Source organism: Takifugu flavidus, chromosome 9, assembly GCF_003711565.1.
Source record: "Takifugu flavidus isolate HTHZ2018 chromosome 9, ASM371156v2, whole genome shotgun sequence".
Classification (NCBI taxonomy): domain Eukaryota; kingdom Metazoa; phylum Chordata; class Actinopteri; order Tetraodontiformes; family Tetraodontidae; genus Takifugu; species Takifugu flavidus.
Window position 1 is genome coordinate 9415897 of NC_079528.1, and position 18963 is coordinate 9434859.

At 47.3% G+C, this 18963-nt stretch overlaps 2 protein-coding genes across 4 annotated transcripts; one reads left to right on the plus strand and one right to left on the minus strand.

Annotated features, from left to right (window-relative positions):
- Positions 1-760: 760 nt before the first annotated feature.
- Positions 761-18961, plus strand: mrnip (MRN complex interacting protein). Of its 3 annotated transcripts, XM_057043669.1 has the most exons (9): positions 762-1112; positions 4344-4406; positions 15011-15117; positions 15475-15526; positions 15803-15903; positions 16426-16459; positions 18112-18220; positions 18284-18473; positions 18551-18961. In XM_057043669.1, exons 1-9 carry the CDS (start codon positions 921-923, stop codon positions 18627-18629), a joined length of 927 nt encoding a protein of 308 aa, XP_056899649.1. In that variant the 5' UTR covers positions 762-920; the 3' UTR covers positions 18630-18961. The 3 variants fall into 3 exon arrangements, with proteins under 3 accessions (XP_056899647.1, XP_056899649.1, XP_056899646.1); XM_057043666.1 differs by having other exon boundaries at positions 18112-18473; XM_057043667.1 differs by having other exon boundaries at positions 761-1112; positions 18112-18961.
- LOC130531588 (protein NYNRIN-like) lies at positions 6223-11246 on the minus strand. The gene is made up of 2 exons (XM_057043659.1): positions 6942-11246; positions 6223-6790 (listed from the first exon to the last, which is right to left on the minus strand). Exon 1 carries the CDS (start codon positions 9897-9899, stop codon positions 7038-7040), a length of 2862 nt encoding a protein of 953 aa, XP_056899639.1. The 5' UTR covers positions 9900-11246; the 3' UTR covers positions 6223-6790; positions 6942-7037.
- Positions 18962-18963: the final 2 nt, after the last annotated feature.

Below are 18963 nucleotides of genomic sequence, written 5' to 3' on the forward strand. Positions count from 1 at the left end.
ATATTTGTTTCTGATGAAATGCTTTTTCTACTTTTACCACTTTATTAAATCCTAACATGCTGGTGTGGTTGATGCTTCAGGATTCATAGACTAAGAATCGATCTGTAACCGAGTAAATCAAGTTATTGTGCTACTTATGTGAAACCAGCAGTTTTTCAAATGTCACAATTAAATATCAATATTCAGTGTAATTTAAATCATTTTTCAAGGAAATTCATGGTTCCTTTTTCATTCATACTTTATATTTTGTTTCCTGTTCAATGAAACACGCATTCACACCTGGATCTCCTGGGTCATGTGACCTCAACAACTCACCTGATGGGCACACAGGAGTGGTTTCTATGGGCCTTGGACCAGGTGGTGACCTTTACCACAACTAGTATATAACATGTCAGACATGTGACACACCTGTATCCCAGACATGTATCCCAGTCATGTGACACACCTGTATCCCAGACATGTATCCCAGTCATGTGACACACATGTATCCCAGACATGTATCCCAGTCATGTGACACACATGTATCCCAGACATGTGACACACCTGTATCCCAGTCATGTGACACACATGTATCCCAGACATGTATCCCAGTCATGTGACACACATGTATCCCAGACATGTATCCCAGTCATGTGACACACATGTATCCCAGACATGTATCCCAGTCATGTGACACACATGTATCCCACCAGACGGGTCACAACCTTGATGACAGGTTCTTCCAGTTTCTTCACCAACCCAGGTGACTGCTGACCTGGGAGAATCATTAAGAGCGGATTTTAAACCAACCTGATTCAATGCTATTTGAAAAATCTGTTTTTTGTTTAACAAGATGTTCACAGTATGGTAACTTACAAAGACTAACCCTAACCCTAACTAACCCTAACTTATAAACCAATAGCCGCCAATCTTGGACTTTAATGAACACCTGGCGGGGCTCCTTCCGTGGTGACGTGTTAGTGACGAGCGGACCCGGGATATTTGAGCCGGAGAAACTCGGACGGAGCAGAACAAGAACCGAACCCGAACCGAAGCCATTTCGTCTGAGCGTCATGGTTCAGGAGTTCCACGTCGTGCTTTGTTTTTCCTGCCGAACGTTCCAGGTTCATCAGGTGACCACGAGCTAACGGCTAACGGCTCATGCTAACTTAACTGTCATTTATAGTTAACATACACGTCAGTCTTCGCAGTTCCCAAACATCTATTTTTACTGTTATACGCGTTCAAGACTGCATTTTATAGTAACACTGGAAAGCAACAGTTTTTACAACCATTGCTTCTGTATAGATTATTATTTAGTACAGAACGGAGTTAGCCCAAAGTTGACCTGTTTAGGTATAGTGGTTATGGACCTGCTCCAAATGGGACGTATGCGAAATAAAAGCCAGTGAAATGTGGCTTTTCAGTACTTTCACAGATAGAAAATTGGGTTCTCTACTGGTCGGCAGACCTGAACATTCAGGATTTTTGCTAATAAAATAAGGATCCAACCAACGCGATTTTCCGAGCCCCTGTACACGAGGCATTACGGTAAATGCTTCATTAAGAGAACCAACTCATTAGACTGATTTAGGACAGAAAGAAATGAATTAAAAAGCATTTAGTCACAATGAAAAAAGTAAGATAGTGACGTAGCTTTTTGTGAAATTCCTTGTTATCACAGGATGATTCCACCTCAGGCCTCAAGATAATCTATACATTAAAGTCTGATGTAGACCTGATGTAGAACAGTGAGGAAGCTCTGATGAGGTTGATGCTCTCTGGAGCACTGAGGAAGCTCTGATGAGGTTGATGCTCTCTGGAGCACGAGGAAGCTCTGATGAGGTTGATGTCTCTGGAGCAGCGAGGAAGCTCTGATGAGGTTGATGCTCTCTGGAGCAGCGAGGAAGCTCTGATGAGGTTGATGGTCTGGAGCAGTGAGGAAGCTCTGATGAGGTTGATGCTCTCTGGAGCCAGCGAGGAAGCTCTGATGAGGTTGATGCTCTCTGGAGCAGCGAGAAGCTCTGATGAGGTTGATGCTCTCTGGAGCCGCGAGGAAGCTCTGATGAGGTTGATGCTCTCTGGAGCAGCGAGGAAGCTCTGATGAGGTTGATGCTCTCTGGAGCAGCGAGGAAGCTCTGATGAGGTTGATGCTCTCTGGAGCAGCGAGGAAGCTCTGATGAGGTTGATGCTCTCTGGAGCCGCGAGGAAGCTCTGATGAGGTTGATGCTCTCTGGAGCGCGAGGAAGCTCTGATGAGGTTGATGCTCTCTGGAGCACTGAGGAAGCTCTGATGAGGTTGATGCTCTCTGGAGCAGTAAGGAAGCTCTGATGAGGTTGATGCTCTCTGGAGCAGTGAGGAAGCTCTGATGAGGTTGATGCTCTCTGGAGCAGCGAGGAAGCTCTGATGAGGTTGATGCTCTCTGGAGCAGCGAGGAAGCTCTGATGAGGTTGATGCTCTCTGGAGCAGCGAGGAAGCTCTGATGAGGTTGATGCTCTCTGGAGCACTGAGGAAGCTCTGATGAGGTTGATGCTCTCTGGAGCACTGAGGAAGCTCTGATGAGGTTGATGCTCTCTGGAGCACTGAGGAAGCTCCAGAGCTGATGAGGTTGATGCTCTCTGGAGCAGTGAGGAAGCTCTGATGAGGTTGATGCTCTCTGGAGCAGTGAGGAAGCTCTGATGAGGTTGATGCTCTCTGGAGCAGCGAGGAAGCTCTGATGAGGTTGATGCTCTCTGGAGCACTGAGGAAGCTCCAGAGCTGATGAGGTTGATGCTCTCTGGAGCAGTGAGGAAGCTCTGATGAGGTTGATGCTCTCTGGAGCAGCGAGGAAGCTCTGATGAGGTTGATGCTCTCTGGAGCAGCGAGGAAGCTCTGATGAGGTTGATGCTCTCTGGAGCAGCGAGGAAGTTCTGATGAGGTTGATGCTCTCTCTGGAGCACTGAGGAAGCTCTGATGAGGTTGATGCTCTCTGGAGCACTGAGGAAGCTCTGATGAGGTTGATGCTCTCTGGAGCACTGAGGAAGCTCTGATGAGGTTGATGCTCTCTGGAGCACTGAGGAAGCTCCGGAAGCTCTGATGAGGTTGATGCTCTCTGGAGCAGTGAGGAAGCTCCGGAAGCTCTGATGAGGTTGATGCTCTCTGGAGCACTGAGAAGCTCCGGAAGCTCTGATGAGGTTGATGCTCTCTGGAGCAGTGAGGAAGCTCCGGAAGCTCTGATGAGGTTGATGCTCTCTGGAGCACTGAGGAAGCTCCGGAAGCTCTGATGAGGTTGATGCTCTCTGGAGCAGCGAGGAAGCTCTGATGAGGTTGATGCTCTCTGGAGCAGCGAGGAAGCTCTGATGAGGTTGATGCTCTCTGGAGCAGCGAGGAAGCTCTGATGAGGTTGATGCTCTCTGGAGCAGCGAGGAAGCTCTGATGAGGTTGATGCTCTCTGGAGCACTGAGGAAGCTCTGATGAGGTTGATGCTCTCTGGAGCACTGAGGGAGCTCCAGAGCTGATGAGGTTGATGCTCTCTGGAGCAGTGAGGAAGCTCTGATGAGGTTGATGCTCTCTGGAGCAGCGAGGAAGCTCTGATGAGGTTGATGCTCTCTGGAGCACTGAGGAAGCTCCAGAGCTGATGAGGTTGATGCTCTCTGGAGCAGTGAGGAAGCTCTGATGAGGTTGATGCTCTCTGGAGCAGCGAGGAAGCTCTGATGAGGTTGATGCTCTCTGGAGCAGCGAGGAAGCTCTGATGAGGTTGATGCTCTCTGGAGCAGCGAGGAAGCTCTGATGAGGTTGATGCTCTCTGGAGCAGCGAGGAAGCTCTGATGAGGTTGATGCTCTCTGGAGCAGTGAGGAAGCTCTGATGAGGTTGATGCTCTCTGGAGCAGTGAGGAAGCTCTGATGAGGTTGATGCTCTCTGGAGCAGCGAGGAAGCTCCAGAGCTCAGTGAGTCAGTGGCACCAAACAGCCACTGTGCACGCGTGGACCAACACTGGATTCAGCCTCCGTCTATCCCTAAAAGACGCTCCTCTGAAGACGACAAGGTTCATGATTTGGCCAAAGAAGAAAGATGGATGAAAAGAGGAGTAAAAGAAGCGTCTTTGTTAAACTGGGAAAAGCTTCAGTAAAGACAGGAGGAAGCTTCACCACCAGTTGCTGCTCCCAGTGCTGGACTGGGATTCCTCCACAGAGTCACAACCCCCCCCCCACCCTTTGTTAATGGAGGCCAGTACAGGATGTAGAACTCTGGGATTCCACCAGTTAGTTTAGAACTGAAGCAGCTTCTTGGGTCAGAGCTGAAGCATCTTAAACTAAAGGAAGTCCAGCAGGATTCTCTAAAAGCAAAAGTTCTCCAAAAATTCAATCTTTGTGTTGTTTTTCAGGTGAAGAAAGCGTCCAGCAGATGGCGCTGCAGTCTGTGTGGGGAGAAACAGTCGCTGTTGAAGGTGCGTTCAGCACTTTTGCCCTATAAATCATTAATTTATTAGGGTGCTGCTGATCAATTCTTAATGATTTTACAGTTTGTTATTATTACTGTTAGTATTTTAAATTCTCAGACACTAAAATAAATCAAACTGAAACTTTGTGTGATGCTAAACTCTTTTTTAGGGTGATTCAAAATAGTCAAAAACGTTTTTGACTATTTTGAATCAGTTCTTTCCATCTCGTGCTCTAGTTTGCTCTCCATATATTAGCTTTCAGATTTCATGTGTTTGCTTTGGTACCCTGGTTTGAGAGTGCATCCTGGGTTCTGGTTCCGATCTGGCATGTAATAGTGTGGTCGGTAACGGGACGGCGTCCCTGGATGCTGAATGACTGGCTGTAAAACCTCACATGAATCTAAATTCGGAGGGATTCCAGCCATCACACTTGTCTCCAGATGTTAAATCTAACAGCAGATCACAGTGAGACTCGAGCATCGTCATGTACAGCAGAACCTCGAAGGTTAGGGTTAGGTTAGGGGGTTAGGTTAGAGGCTTAGGGTTAGGGTTAGAGGGTTAGGTAGGGTTAGGTTAGAGGCTTAGGGTTAGGGTTAGGGTTAGGGTTAGGGTTAGGGTTAGGGTTAGGGTTAGGGTTAGGGTTAGGGTTAGAGGGTTAGGTTAGGGTTAGAGGGTTAGGTTAGGGTTAGGTTAGAGGCTTGGGTTAGGGTTAGAGGTTAGGTTAGGGTTAGGTTAGAGGCTTAGGGTTAGGGTTAGAGGGTTAGGGTTAGAGGGTAGGGTTGGGTTAGAGGGTTAGGGTTAGAGGGGGTTAGGGTTAGGTTAGAGGGTTAGGGTTAGAGGGTTAGGGTTAGGTTAGAGGGTTAGGGTTAGGTTAGAGGGTTAGGGTTAGTTAGAGGGTTAGGGTTAGAGGGTTAGGTTAGAGGGTTAGGGTTGGGTTAGAGGGTTAGGGTTAGAGGGTTAGGGTAGGGGGTTAGGGTTAGAGGGTTAGGTTAGGGTTAGGTTAGAGGCTTAGGGTTAGGGTTAGGGTTGGGTTAGGGTTAGGGTTAGGTTAGGGTTAGAGGGTTAGGTTAGGGTTAGGTTAGAGGCTTAGGGTTAGGGTTAGAGGGTTAGGGTTAGGTTGGGTTGGGTTAGAGGGTTAGGGTTAGAGGGTAGGGTTAGGGTTAGGTTAGAGGGTTAGGGTTAGAGGGTTAGGGTTAGGTTAGAGGGTTAGGTTAGAGGTTAGGGTTAGGTTAGGTTAGGTTAGAGGGTTAGGGTTAGAGGGTTAGGTTAGAGGGTTAGGGTTGGGTTAGAGGGTTAGGGTAGAGGGTTAGGGTAGGGGGTTAGGGTTAGAGGGTTAGGGTAGGGGGTAGGGTTAGAGGTTAGGGTTAGGGTTGGGTTAGGGTTAGGGTTAGGTTAGAGGGTTAGGGTAGAGGGTTAGTTAGGGTTAGGTTAGAGGGTTAGGGTTAGGTTAGAGGGTTAGGTAGGGTTAGAGGGTTAGGGTTAGGTTAGAGGGTTAGGGTTAGAGGTTAGGGTTAGAGGTTAGGGTTAGGTTAGAGGGTTAGGGTTAGAGGGTTAGGGTTAGAGGGTTAGAGGGTTAGGTTAGAGGGTTAGGGTTAGGTTAGGGTTAGGTTAGAGGGTTAGGGTTAGAGGGTTAGGGTTAGGGTTGGGTTAGAGGGTTAGGGTTAGAGGGTTAGGGTTAGGTTAGAGGTTAGGGTTGGGTTAGAGGGTTAGGGTTGGTTAGAGGGTTAGGGTTGGTTCGCGGGTTAGGGTTTGTGAGGATGAAGTTTTGATCACCCGCGCTGTTCGTTCACTAGACTCAGAGTAACCACGCAAACAACTGGAGTCCTTTGCAAAGGGGGAGCCGAGCAGCAGTTCAAGCTTCCTCTGTCAACTCCGTCCGTCTGCTGCTCGCTCACCTCTTTTATTGGTGCAAACAGAATGGGTGTCTAAACAGGATCTCATAATTCATTGTCTTCTGACATCTTTACAAACTTCTCTAATCCTGACCAACAGGATACGTCTGAGTGCTGAGCTTGATAGTAAGCAGCTTCAGCACTTTTACGACACTCTCATGTTCTTCCTTTCCTATCAACATTCCTCAAACACTCAAAGTCTACATACAATAGCATTTAAAGATAATACTAATAACAACAATAACAATAATCCTTCTCACATTTCCCTCCTGTTTATCGTTAAATGCGTCTAGATTTTCATCATCAGTATTACATCTTTACATTTTCATGAAATTTCAATGCATTACGTCATTTTCCTAGAAACACATTCTTACATTCAGAATTCAACATGTATACAGCTTAAGACATCTTGAACATTTCTTTTACATCTTGTATTACATTGATCCATTCTTCTTCCGATTCCTCTTCATCGTCGTCCAGTAGAGATTGTTCTTCCACCTGCAGCAAAGTACTAGTAACAACTGATCCCACGAGCCGGCCAATGCAACCCCGAACAAGAGGTACTAGCCTCTTTCTGTCCCTGATTACCTCCCTCCTGTCGGAAGTTCCAAAGGCCAAAACTCACGAGTCCTGCCGTCACAGCACTCACCACAATTAGGAAGAACAACTTCATTTCCTTTTAGATCCTCTTCACAGGTTCCGACGGGGTTCAGCCGTTGCTGGACCTATACAGGCCGTCAGCCGTTTACGGACAGTCCGCCACTGCTCCCTCGCCTTCACCTGGAAGAATTTTCTGTCTCTTACAATGGGAAAGGTGTATCCACGACAGTTTCCCGTCCACTCGAACTGCAGTCTTTGTGGTCAGCTGTACTTGATAAGGACCTTCCCATCTAGGCGTGTTCCACCTCTTCCGCACAAACTTCTTCACCCACACGTAGTCGCCCGGTTGAATGGGTACCTGGGGGGTGGAATCTGTGGAAGACACAGGACTAGGCAGAACATTTACTGTATTCACACATCGGTTAAGTAACACTTTTTTCAGATAATCTGCTATTGTTTCCTCAACATGTTCTAACTCATTTGTTGTTGCAAAGTATGGTAGGCAATAAGGCCGCCCATATAATGCTTCAAAGGGTGTGATGCCTGTTTTCTTGTGTGGTGTTATGTGCATCCATAATTTCACCAGGTCGAGACAAAACATCCAGTTCTTTCCTGTCTCGTCCATACATTTCTTCAGTCTGTTCTTAATAGTACCATTGACTCTTTCAACCAACCCTGCACTCTGAGGGTGGTATGCGCAGTGATTCTTCAAATCAATGCCCAAAGTTACTCCTACAGTTTTCACTATCTCATTTACAAAATGGCTTCCATTGTCGCTCCAGATGACCTTCGGGATGCCAAACCTGGGAATGATTTCTCTACATAGGACTTTTGCTACTGTCAGTGCATCTGCTTTTGCCGTGGGGAAAATTTCCACCCACCTAGTAAATCCATCTAACACTACTAGACAATATTGTTTACCTTCACATGGTGTTAGCTGAATAAAATCTAGAAAAACTGTGTGAAATGGATGATTTGGTAATGGTGTAGTGCCTGCAGGGGCCTTAAGGGCTCCCTGTGGGCTGTGTTTTACACAAATAACACATTGTGAACAAAAATTTTTTAAGTAGGTATGAAATCCTATAGTGTAATAATGTTCATTAACCATCTGTACCATCCCTCCTGTTGAGACATGGCATGGCCCATGGCTCACTAATGCTGCCCATTTATGCATATTCCGGGGAAGGATTGGTTTGTTTCCTATGGTTAATAGTCCTTTATCATCCAGTTTGGCTCCTCGCTTCTTCCACGTGGCCTTTTCCTTTTCTGGAGCACTTTGTTGCATTTCTTTTAGAATATCATTATCTGCAGGTTCTAGGCTAAATGATTCTTCCTCACCATTATCAAGAAGTGTGTTGTTATTTGCTGCAGCCTTTGCGGCTCTGTCAGCAAAGGCATTGCCTTGTGAGACTGCGTCTGTGTTGTTAGTATGTGCAGTGCATTTACATACAGCTATTTTACGTGGCTGCTGTACTGCTGCCAATAACTTTTTTAACAGTTCTGCATGCATGACCGGTTTGCCCGTCGACGTTTTCATCCCTCTCAAATTCCATTGTTGAGCAAACACAAACAACGTGGAAAATGCATATTGACTATCTGTATATATGGTAACATCTTGTCCTTTGCTTAGTTCACAGGCACGTGTGAGTGCGACGAGTTCTGCAGCTTGAGCAGAATAGGAGGAGGGAAGTGATTTCGCCTCCACCACCTCGGTTGCTGTGACTACTGCATAGGCAGTTCTAGTGCGTCCACAGTCATCCTTTCTCGATGATCCATCCACAAAGAGTATCCGTCCTGTAGTCAACGCGACATCACTAAGATCTGGTCGCGGCAGGACCGTAATGGAGACCTCATCCAGGCAGTTGTGCTGGTGTCCCTCTTCTGCGGTGGGTAGCAGCGTCGCTGGGTTTAAGGTCGTGCAGCGACGAATCGTCAGATTCGGCTGAGACAGCAACACTGCCATGCAGGAAAGATGACGTGCGGGCGACAGGAACGCTATCTTACTTTGTAGCAGCAGTATTGACACTGCATGTGGAACTAGCAAAGTTAGCTCATGATATAGCACCACTCCTGCGGAGGCTTTTACTGCCTCAGATGCTGCCACCACTGCTTTAACGCATGGTGGGAGTGCACAAGCTACGGGATCTAGCTTGTGGGAGTAGTAGGCCACTGGCTGCCTCTTATCTCCGTGCTTCTGCAATAAAACTGAAGTCATAAAGTCACCCTTGCAATCCACGACCTGCTCAAAAGGCTTCTGATAGTCTGGCAGCTTTAACACTCCAGCACTTACAAGGGCCTGTTTTATGTACACAAATGCTTCTTCAGCTTCAGGGGTCCATGTTAACACATCAGTCATTGCTAAGGGATTATCATACATCAATGCTTGTAAAGGGGCAGTTATTTTCGCATAATCTAAGATCCATGATCTGCAAAAATTCACTAGTCCTAAGAATGACATCATCTGCTTCTTTGTTTTTGGTTTTGGAGCATCAAGCACTGCTGTTTTCCTCGACTCAAGAATAGCTCTTCCATTATGTGTCAAAACATGACCCAGATAAACCACTTCCTGCTTCACCAGTTGCAGTTTGCTTTTGCTTAATTTATGGCCCTGAGAGGCTAGCCAGTGTAGCAAAGCTAGCGTGTCTGACCAACAATCTGCCTCTGTTTTTGACGCCATGAGGATGTCATCCACGTAGACGAGGATTTGACTTCCACACGGAGGTTTAAACTTAGCTAATAATGACATCATTACCTGAGAAAAGATTGTGGGACTCTCACAGTAGCCCTGAGGTAACCTTGTCCAGGTATACCTCCGCCCTTGAAACGTAAATGCAAACCAAAACTGGCTGTCTGGATGTACTGGTACAGAGAAAAATGCATTGGATACATCGATCACCGTGTACCACTGATGTTCAGGGTTTAAGTCATTCAGCAGAGTGTATGGATCTGCGACTAAGGGAGACCTAGGGACCACTGCAGCGTTTACAGCTTGCAGGTCCTGCACCATCCGCCAGCCGGTAGATGGTGGTGACTTCCTTACTGGAAATAGGGGTGTATTTACAGGAGACTCAGGACACTCTCTGATGACTCCTGCTTTAAGCAGTGAGTTAAATATCGGAACAATACCCTCCTGTGCATCAGTCTTAAGGGGATATTGTCTCTGAAATGGTCTATAATCTGATTTAGGGATTATTTTTACAGGTTCTGATCCTTTTATAAGACCTACATCTGCAGGTCCTTCCGACCATAATTCAGGGGGAAGCTCTTTCAGCTTCTCCTCTTCCTCCTGTGTGAGGAAGATGTCTTCTTCTCATGAACTCTGATCTGTAAGGTGCGTTGCTGGATGTGTCAGCAACCATGTTTTAAGGGGAATACGCCACACCTGGAACTGATCATTAAAATCAACCTCACCCTTAGGCCTATAGGGCAGGCTGCTCCAGTGTTTTACGTCACTTCCCAAGTCTTGCCATCTTTTCTTAAGCGGTTTAGCAATAGAAACATGTGGTACAGAACCTGACACTTTGAATAGTGCTGCTGCTTCGGCGGAAAGGCTTCCTGCCGTGCAGACAGCTGTCTGACCACACACATATAGATGCATAATTACAATCATTTGTGGATCTTTGAGTTTAGCAAACTTCTTTGCATATCTTGATGTGCCGTGTGAGTCTGATTTACAGAATCCACCAGTGCGCTCCACGTGCATGGTTACATGCAGGTCAGTTTGATTGTGGAGCTGGGCTTCAGGCTGTAAGTATGACAGAGCTTTACCATATAACATAGTGATTGGGTCAGAAAATGGAGGGGGCTGCTTTTCAGGAATGTTGAGTGACCAGTATTTACTGCACGTCCCTCCTTCCCTTACCCACAAATCAACCATTCTATCTACAGACCACATCCCTTCGGCTGTGGTACGAATCATCAACTGAAGCTGAGAGATAAGATCTCTTCCTAATAGATTTACGGGACATGTGGTGGAGATCACGAAAGGGGCTTTAAGTGTGATTCCACTTACAGGGTCACAAACATCTACAGGAACTGACATTCTTTCTTTAGTTACGAGACCATTTGCTGATCTCACAAAAATCTGTGTAGAAGTTGGCTTTAGAGCTATTGGATCTCTAATTACTGATTTACCTGCACCCGTGTCTACTAAAAATGTTAAAGAATTGCCTAACACGGTCAGTTGTATTTCTGGTTTGCCTTCAGCAAACAGGAAGATGGTTTCTAAATCTAAAACATCTTCTAGGTCTTCTTTTTCAAATTGATCAAATTTTGTGCCCTGATTTGTTTTAATTTTTGTGACATCTTTTTCCAGTTCTAGTCATTGTTGAGGTGGATTAGAACCTTGCTGCTGTCCTCTGTTATATCTCTGGTCACGTTGTTTCTTTCTGCAATCACGTTCCCAGTGTCCAAAATTTTTACAATAATGACACTGATCATTTTCACGGGAATTGCCTCCTCCTCCCCTTCCGCCTCGGCCTCGCCCACGCCCTCGGCCTCGGCTTGGGAGAGGGTTGGCATTGAAAAATGCCTGTTAACTGATTCTTACTCTTTTGGCATTGTCTTTCAGCATGCATAGCATGTTGTTCATAGCGGCCTAGGTTACAAATTCCGAAATCAACTAATTGTCTCTCTACCCAGGTTTTTATCTCTGATTTTGATCCCCCATGTATAGCTTGCTTTAACTGCTGTTGGTAGGGACCTTCTGGATCTTCCGCATACGGAATTCCACTATTTTTCCGGAACACATCTTTCATTCTCATGCTATAGTCTTCAAAACTTTCGTCAGTCTTTTGTCTTGTGGCCGTAATGGCGCTGTAGTCAGCTCGTCTGGTAAAAGTAGTTCGCATGCGCTCGTACAGTCTGTCAAGTCTGTCATTTAGTTCTTGGCTGTCAGGCTGCCATGGTTGTTGAGTGGCTGGATCCACTGGGATCCAATCTCCTCTAACAGTGCCCCATTTCTTGCCATTAACGCACATGAGGACTTGCTGGGTTTCAGTACCGTTAGTATGATAACTTCTTAGTAACTGTCTTATGTCTTGGATGCACAACTCTACGTCCATTTGGGGCAAGGTTATGTCATCACAAGCTTTTTTACAGTCTTCTGGAGTCCAGGTTCTATACACCAAGATAGTAGGATCTTGACCCTGCACACCGGCTTGTGGGTTTGCAACCTGGATCAATGGGTACATCTGCACAGTGTTGTCCTGCATGTGGTAATTTCTGTACTGGGCTCCCGATAGAGAGGGGCCCAAAAAAGGATTAGTGTTTGAAGCAAGGGGGGCTATAGCTCCGGGCGGGTCCAATGGGACCGCCTGAGGGGGAGCTAGTGGAACAGGAGGTGGAGGAACATACGGGGGAGGTACATTTATCAATTGACTCCTGCATCCTGTTTCGTTGTCCTCCGCCCTCACGTACGCACTCAGCGATGGGTATAAGAAGTTCTCATTTTTCTCTTCTTTCTCTCTTTTTCGTTTCTCTTTTTCTTGATTTTGTTTTTCTCTTCTATATTTTGATTCAGTGAGCCAGAGGTGACATTGTGTCAACCCCACATTTACTTTTGGATGTTTCTTTCCATATTCTATTAAATCTTCTTTTAATTTTATAATATTGCCTGGCCTGTCTAAGTTACCATCCCAGTTGAACTTAGTCATCCACAGCTGCACATATGAGCATGAACCTGGATATTTGTCTTCCATGTGTTTACATGATGCTGGGATTTCGAATTCAGCACCTTTTGTGGAATGTTGGTTGCCCATGTTTGCACTTTATTTATCAGTTTTTATGTATTTGAATGGAGACGCCTGATCTCCCGACTGAACAACCCTCAATCCCTACAGGATATCTAGTTCAGTCCCTCCGCCGTGGCCTTATAACCCCTCTTTTTTAATCAGGAGAGTATACACCAAGCTTCTACCTCCGAGGAGGCGGGTGTATCTTGCCTCTGCTTCTCTCCTGATGACCAGGCAGGTAATACCGCGGTATATTCCGTGTAGCGCTTTTTGTGTCTTATACTCACTCTGTTGATTCTTTGGCTTCTCTCTGAGTTGTTTTGGTGCCTTCTTCCCGTCACTGGAGATGGTCGCCCTGGGAGGGACGAAGACCGGCCTTCCGTCAACTCGTGATGAAAGGTCTTTCGATTCGGACGTCTTTTTGACTCCGGCTGCGCAGACTTTGGCGTTCGGTCGTCCCACGGCGCTCCTCTCCAGGTCTTGGGATCCGGCTCGAAGGACCAAATTTTGTGAGGATGAAGTTTTGATCACCCGCGCTGTTCGTTCACTAGACTCAGAGTAACCACGCAAACAACTGGAGTCCTTTGCAAAGGGGGAGCCGAGCAGCAGTTCAAGCTTCCTCTGTCAACTCCGTCCGTCTGCTGCTCGCTCACCTCTTTTATTGGTGCAAACAGAATGGGTGTCTAAACAGGATCTCATAATTCATTGTCTTCTGACATCTTTACAAACTTCTCTAATCCTGACCAACAGGATACGTCTGAGTGCTGAGCTTGATAGTAAGCAGCTTCAGCACTTTTACGACACTCTCATGTTCTTCCTTTCCTATCAACATTCCTCAAACACTCAAAGTCTACATACAATAGCATTTAAAGATAATACTAATAACAACAATAACATAATCCTTCTCACAGGTTAGAGGGTTAGGTTAGAGGGTGAGGGTTAGGTTAGAGGGTTAGGGTTAGAGGGTGAGGGTTAGAGGGTTAGGGTTAGGTTAGAGGGTTAGGGTTAGAGGGTTAGGGTAGGGGGTTAGGGTTAGAGGGTTAGGGTAGGGGGTTAGGGTTAGGGTAGGGGGTTAGGGTTAGAGGGTTAGGGTAGGGGGTTAGGGTTAGCGGTGTTTAGGGTTTAGTTTGGGTTAGGTTAGGGTTAGGTTAGAGGGTTAGGGTTAGAGTTTTCGGTTTAGGTTTAGAGGTTTAGGTTTAGGTTCGGTTTTCGGTTCGAGGGTTAGTTTAGTTTCGAGTTTCGGGTTTAGGGTTCGGGTTTAGAGTGTTATGGTTAGGTTCGAGGGTTAGGTTAGATTTTAGGTTCGAGGTTAGTTTAGAGGGTTAGGGTTAGCGGTTAGGGTTCGGTTCGGGTTGGGTTCGGGTTGGTTAGAGGGTTAGGGTTCGGGTTCGGGTTCGGTTATGAGGGTTAGTTCGTTTCGGTTTTAGGGTTGGGTTAGCGGGTTCGGGTTCGGTTCGGGTTTCGGTTTCGCGGGTTCGGTTAGCGGGTTCGGTTTCGGTTCGCGGGTTAGGGTTCGCGGGTGCGGTTCGGTTCGCGGGTTCGGGTTCGCGGGTGCGGTTTCGCGGGTTAGGGTTTTTTCGGGTTCGGGTTCGCGGTTCGGGTCGGGGGTTTCGGTTAGCGGTTTCGGGTTCGTCGGGGGTTCGGGTTCGGTCGGGGTTAGGGTTCGCGGTTCGGGTCGGGGGTTCGGGTTCGCGGGTTCGGGTTCGGGTTGGGTTAGGGTTCGGGTTCGGTTCGCGGGTCGGGTTAGCGGGTTCGGGTTCGGGTTCGGTTCGCGGGTTCGGGTTCGGTTCGCGGGTTCGGGTTCGCGGGTTCGGGTTAGGTTCGAGGGTTCGGGTTCGCGGGTTCGGGTTCGCGTGTTAGGGTTCGGTTCGCGGGTTCGGTTTCGGTTCGCGGGTCGGGTTCGAGGGTTCGGGTTCGGTTAGCGGGTTCGGGTTAGCGGGTTCGGTTTCGCGTGTTCGGGTTCCTTTTCGCGTTTCGGGGTCGCGGTTTGTTTTTCGCGTGTTCGGGTTCGGTTCGAGGGTTCGGGTTCGCGGGTTAGGTTTCGCGTTTTCTTTTCGCGTTTCGGTTTAGGTTTCAGGGTTTCGGTTCGCGGTTTCGGGTTTCGGTTTGGTTTTCGGGTTAGGGTTAGGGTTCGGGTTCGGTTCGCGGGTTAGGGTTCGAGGGTTAGGGTTGGGTTAGCGGGTTAGGGTTAGGTTTAGGGTTAGGTTAGAGGGTTAGGGTTGGGTTAGGTTAGGGGGTTGGGTTAGGTTGGGGTTAGGGTTAGGGTTAGGGTTAGGGTTAGGTTAGAGGGTTAGGGTTAGGGTTAGGGTTAGGGTTACGATGGGAATGTCAGTTCGCAGCTGAAGACCAACAGCAGATTCAGAACCAGCGCTTCACTTGTGTGCAGGAGTTTGGAAGGGGCTCCAGCAGGGACTGCAGGCACCACGTACAGAAGCTGAACTCCATGAGAGGAGCCGTGATGCAAGAGGAGGAGTCTAACGCATGGTCGCTATGGTAACTGGCCTTTAATGTTTTACAGAAATGTGTTGAATTCTCATTGGTCCAACTCACTGTCGGTCCCCACAAAAGAACAGTAAAATATGTCTCATCAGTGTTTGCTTGAGAATCCAGACGTCAAGTTTAACGCAGGTCCAAGACGAAGGTTCTGATCATCAGAATCGCTGCGTGTCGGGTGGTCGGGCGGGGGTGTTTATATTGTTCCTGCTGGGATCAGCTGCAGTGTGACCGGCAGACCCAGGAGTCCCACCCTAACTTGTTATTATTTAAGTCTGATTAAGACCAGTAGCTCAGTAACGAGACAGCTTTAGAACTCTCTAAGTGTACTCGCTCTTCCTTTATTGTTGTTGGCAGGAAGCAGATGGAGGCAAATGGAGAAGATGTTGAGGAGCAAAGAGAGAAAAAGGTATTAAAAGCCAACTGTACAGTGTTCTAGTCCTCTGCAGCGTACACTCGGGTAAATGTATGTGATTTAGAAGTTACCTGAACATCATAGTGACAGACTGGCACACTGATTATACAGGCCTCAAGGTTCCTAATTGCACCACAGCAGGTCACATGGATGGACTCCTGGTCCTCTGAGGGTTGGGTTAGGGTTCCACTCTATTAGGAACAACGCCTACATGATGTCACCTAGCTACACCTGCTGGAAGCTGCTTTCTAACAAATCCTTTTGTCCTAGCAAAGTCAAGTGGAGAGCTGCTGGAGCAAATACTTGGATATTAAAGAGGAGGTGGTGTTGGAGGAGCAGGAGGACAGACCGGCTGGTGCGCACCTCCACAGGTGCGTTTTGGAAACTAAAGTTCAGTCTGAAAGTTTTCTCATCAAATTGTGAGCTTGTGCTAAAATCAAAACCTACTTTTCCTTACCAAAAGAAAAACCTGAAATTCCAGCATAATTAAATGAATAAATCCATAAAATATTGCACTGACAATCGTATGCAAACTCTTTATTGAGCACTTGGTTAAAAGAGCTGCACAGCCAGCAGCTTTTGATCCCCCCACCGTAGTCTCCTCTTCTCTTAGACACACCAAACCATATATGTTACATATATATGCGTTCATATATGTTATAAGTCATGTATGTTATAAGTCATATATGTTAAAACAGCAGCACATGAGTTAAATGGTGGGACATTTTTCCTAAAAGGAACAAAGTTACAAGCTCTCAAATTGTGTTTTAATTGACATTATTGCATCTCTTTCAATCATGAGAAAATCCAGCTCATTAACTGGCTCATCGTTTGTTCACTGAATATATTGAAGAATGACATTTTAAAAAAGTCATGTTTACCTGTTCTGACAGGAAGAGGAGGAGAGAGGAGTCCACACCTGAGCAGGTGAGAGCAACCGTCCAGAGTGGACCTCCGTCAGGAGCAGACTTCTGGAGTTAATTAGTCTAGTTCTGGAGTTAATTAGTCTAGTTCTGGAGTTAATTAGTCTAGTTCTGGAGTTAATTAGCTCTTCCCCTGAACCTCTGATGGTTGTCTTTCTTTAAATATTGTGATTAACAGCGTTTTCAAAGTTGAGTTGCAAAGTTTCCATCAAAATAATTCAACGCAAGCTGCCGTCAATGTGCACGTTTTTTGGCCTTTGTGAAAGGGGACGGACACACAAATAAACACACACACACACACACACACACACCCCCGTCCGACCACCCGACACGCAGCGATTCTGATGAACAGAACCTTCGTCTTGGACCTGCGTTAAACTTGACGTCTGGATTCTCAAACACTGAGACATATTTTACTGTTCTTTTGTGGGGACCGACGGTGAGTTGGACCCATGAGAATTCAACACAAAAACCTACAATAAGTGTCATGTACGTTCATATTTCATTTAAATAATTCTTTTTTTATGTAATCATTTATTGTTTCAGTACCACCTCGTCATTATAGTTGTCATTCAGTCCAGTTAGATTTATTTAGTTGATCTTAAATGATGACATCTTCACCCTAAGGCGTCCCTCAGGCGTCCCTAAGGCGTCCCTAATGTATCCCTAAGGCGTCCCTAAGGCGTCCCTAAGGCGTCCCTAAGGTGTCCATAAGGCGTCCCTAATGTATCCATAAGGCATCCCTAAGGCGTCCCTAAGGCGTCCCTCAGGCGTCCCTAAGGCGTCCCTCAGGCGTCCCTAAGGCGTCCCTAAGGCGTCCCTAAGGCGTCCCTAAGGCGTCCCTAAGGCGTCCCTAAGCGTCCATAAGGCGTCCCTAAGGCGTCCCTAAGGCGTCCTAAGGCGTCCCTCAGGCGTCCCTCAGGCGTCCCTAAGGCGTCCCTAAGGCGTCCCTAAGGCGTCCCTAAGGCGTCCCTAAGGTCCATAAGGCGTCCCTAAGGCGTCCCTCAGGCGTCCCTAAGGCGTCCCTCAGGCGTCCCTAAGGTGTCCATAAGGCGTCCATAAGGCGTCCATAAGGCGTCCCTAAGGCGTCCCTCAGGCGTCCCTCAGGCGTCCCTCAGGCGTCCCTAAGGCGTCCCTAAGGTATCCATAAGGCGTCCCTAAGGCGTCCCTAAGGTGTCCATAAGGCGTCCCTAAGGCGTCCCTAAGGCGTCCCTAAGGCGTCCCTCAGGCGTCCCTAGGCGTCCCTAAGGCGTCCATAAGGCGTCCCTAAGGTGTCCATAAGGTGTCCATAAGGCGTCCCTAAGGCGTCCCTAAGTATCCATAAGGCGTCCCTAAGGCGTCCCTAAGGCGTCCCTAAGGCGTCCATAAGTGAAAGAGACTGTCGGTGGACGGTGTGAATAAAGAATAATGTAATTTCACTTCATACATCACGATTCCAAATTCATTCATCAAAGCTTTTTAGTATTTTTACATTTTTTCTTTTTGACTTTATCATATTTTTAATTTACATTGTAAACTCAGCACAAAAACCTCTTTCCCGTTATGAAAAATGTAATTAAAATTGTAATAATTTTATTAGGTCTTATCTTTCATGTGGAAGTTGCTCACTGACGATCCGATGGATGAACAGAAATGTTCCCTTCCCTTTCTCTGCAGTCAGACGGGCCCAAGCTCAAAAAAACAGAAACTTGTGTGGCCAGCAAGGACTGGACCGGAACCAGTACCCCCAGTGTGACTGGGACCAGTGTGACCGGGACCAGTACCCCCAGTGTGACCGGGACCAGTACCCCCAGTGTGACCGGGACCAGTACCCCCAGTGTGACTGGGACCAGTGTGACCAGGACCAGTGTGACCGGGACCAGTACCCCCAGTGTGACTGGGACCAGTGTGACCAGGACCAGTACCCCCAGTGACTGGGACCAGTGTGACCGGGACCAGTACCCCCAGTGTGACTGGGACCAGTGTGACCAGGACCAGTACCCCCAGTGTGACTGGGACCACCGTGACCAGTACCCCCAGTGTGACCGGGACCAGTACCCCCAGTGTGACTGGGACCAGTGTGACCGGGACCAGTACCCCCAGTGACCAGGACCAGTGACTGGGACCAGTGTGGGATCCAGTCCGGGGAGTCGTTGGGCTCCTTTCCTCACTTGGAACTGCGTGGTAGAGCATAAGGAGGAGGCCTGTGGCGGTGGGACGAGCCAGTGGTCCTGCTCCTCTGGTGGCTGGACCCGGTCCCACACGTCCTCACTTCGTGGTGTCTCCATCTTTGACACTGGGGAAGACTTTGATGAATTTCTTCCAGCTGATCACTGATCTATTAATCCTTGCTGGAGCAAAGGGTCAGGGTAGAATTCTACAACTGTTTTGGACTTTCTTTCATATAAGGGATGAATTGAATGTTCAGTTGTTTAAATTGAAGCACTCAATAATTGATAAGTTTGTTAGAACGGTTTCAGTTGGACCCAAATTAAAAGCAGTATCATTAAAGGAATAATTAGACAGATG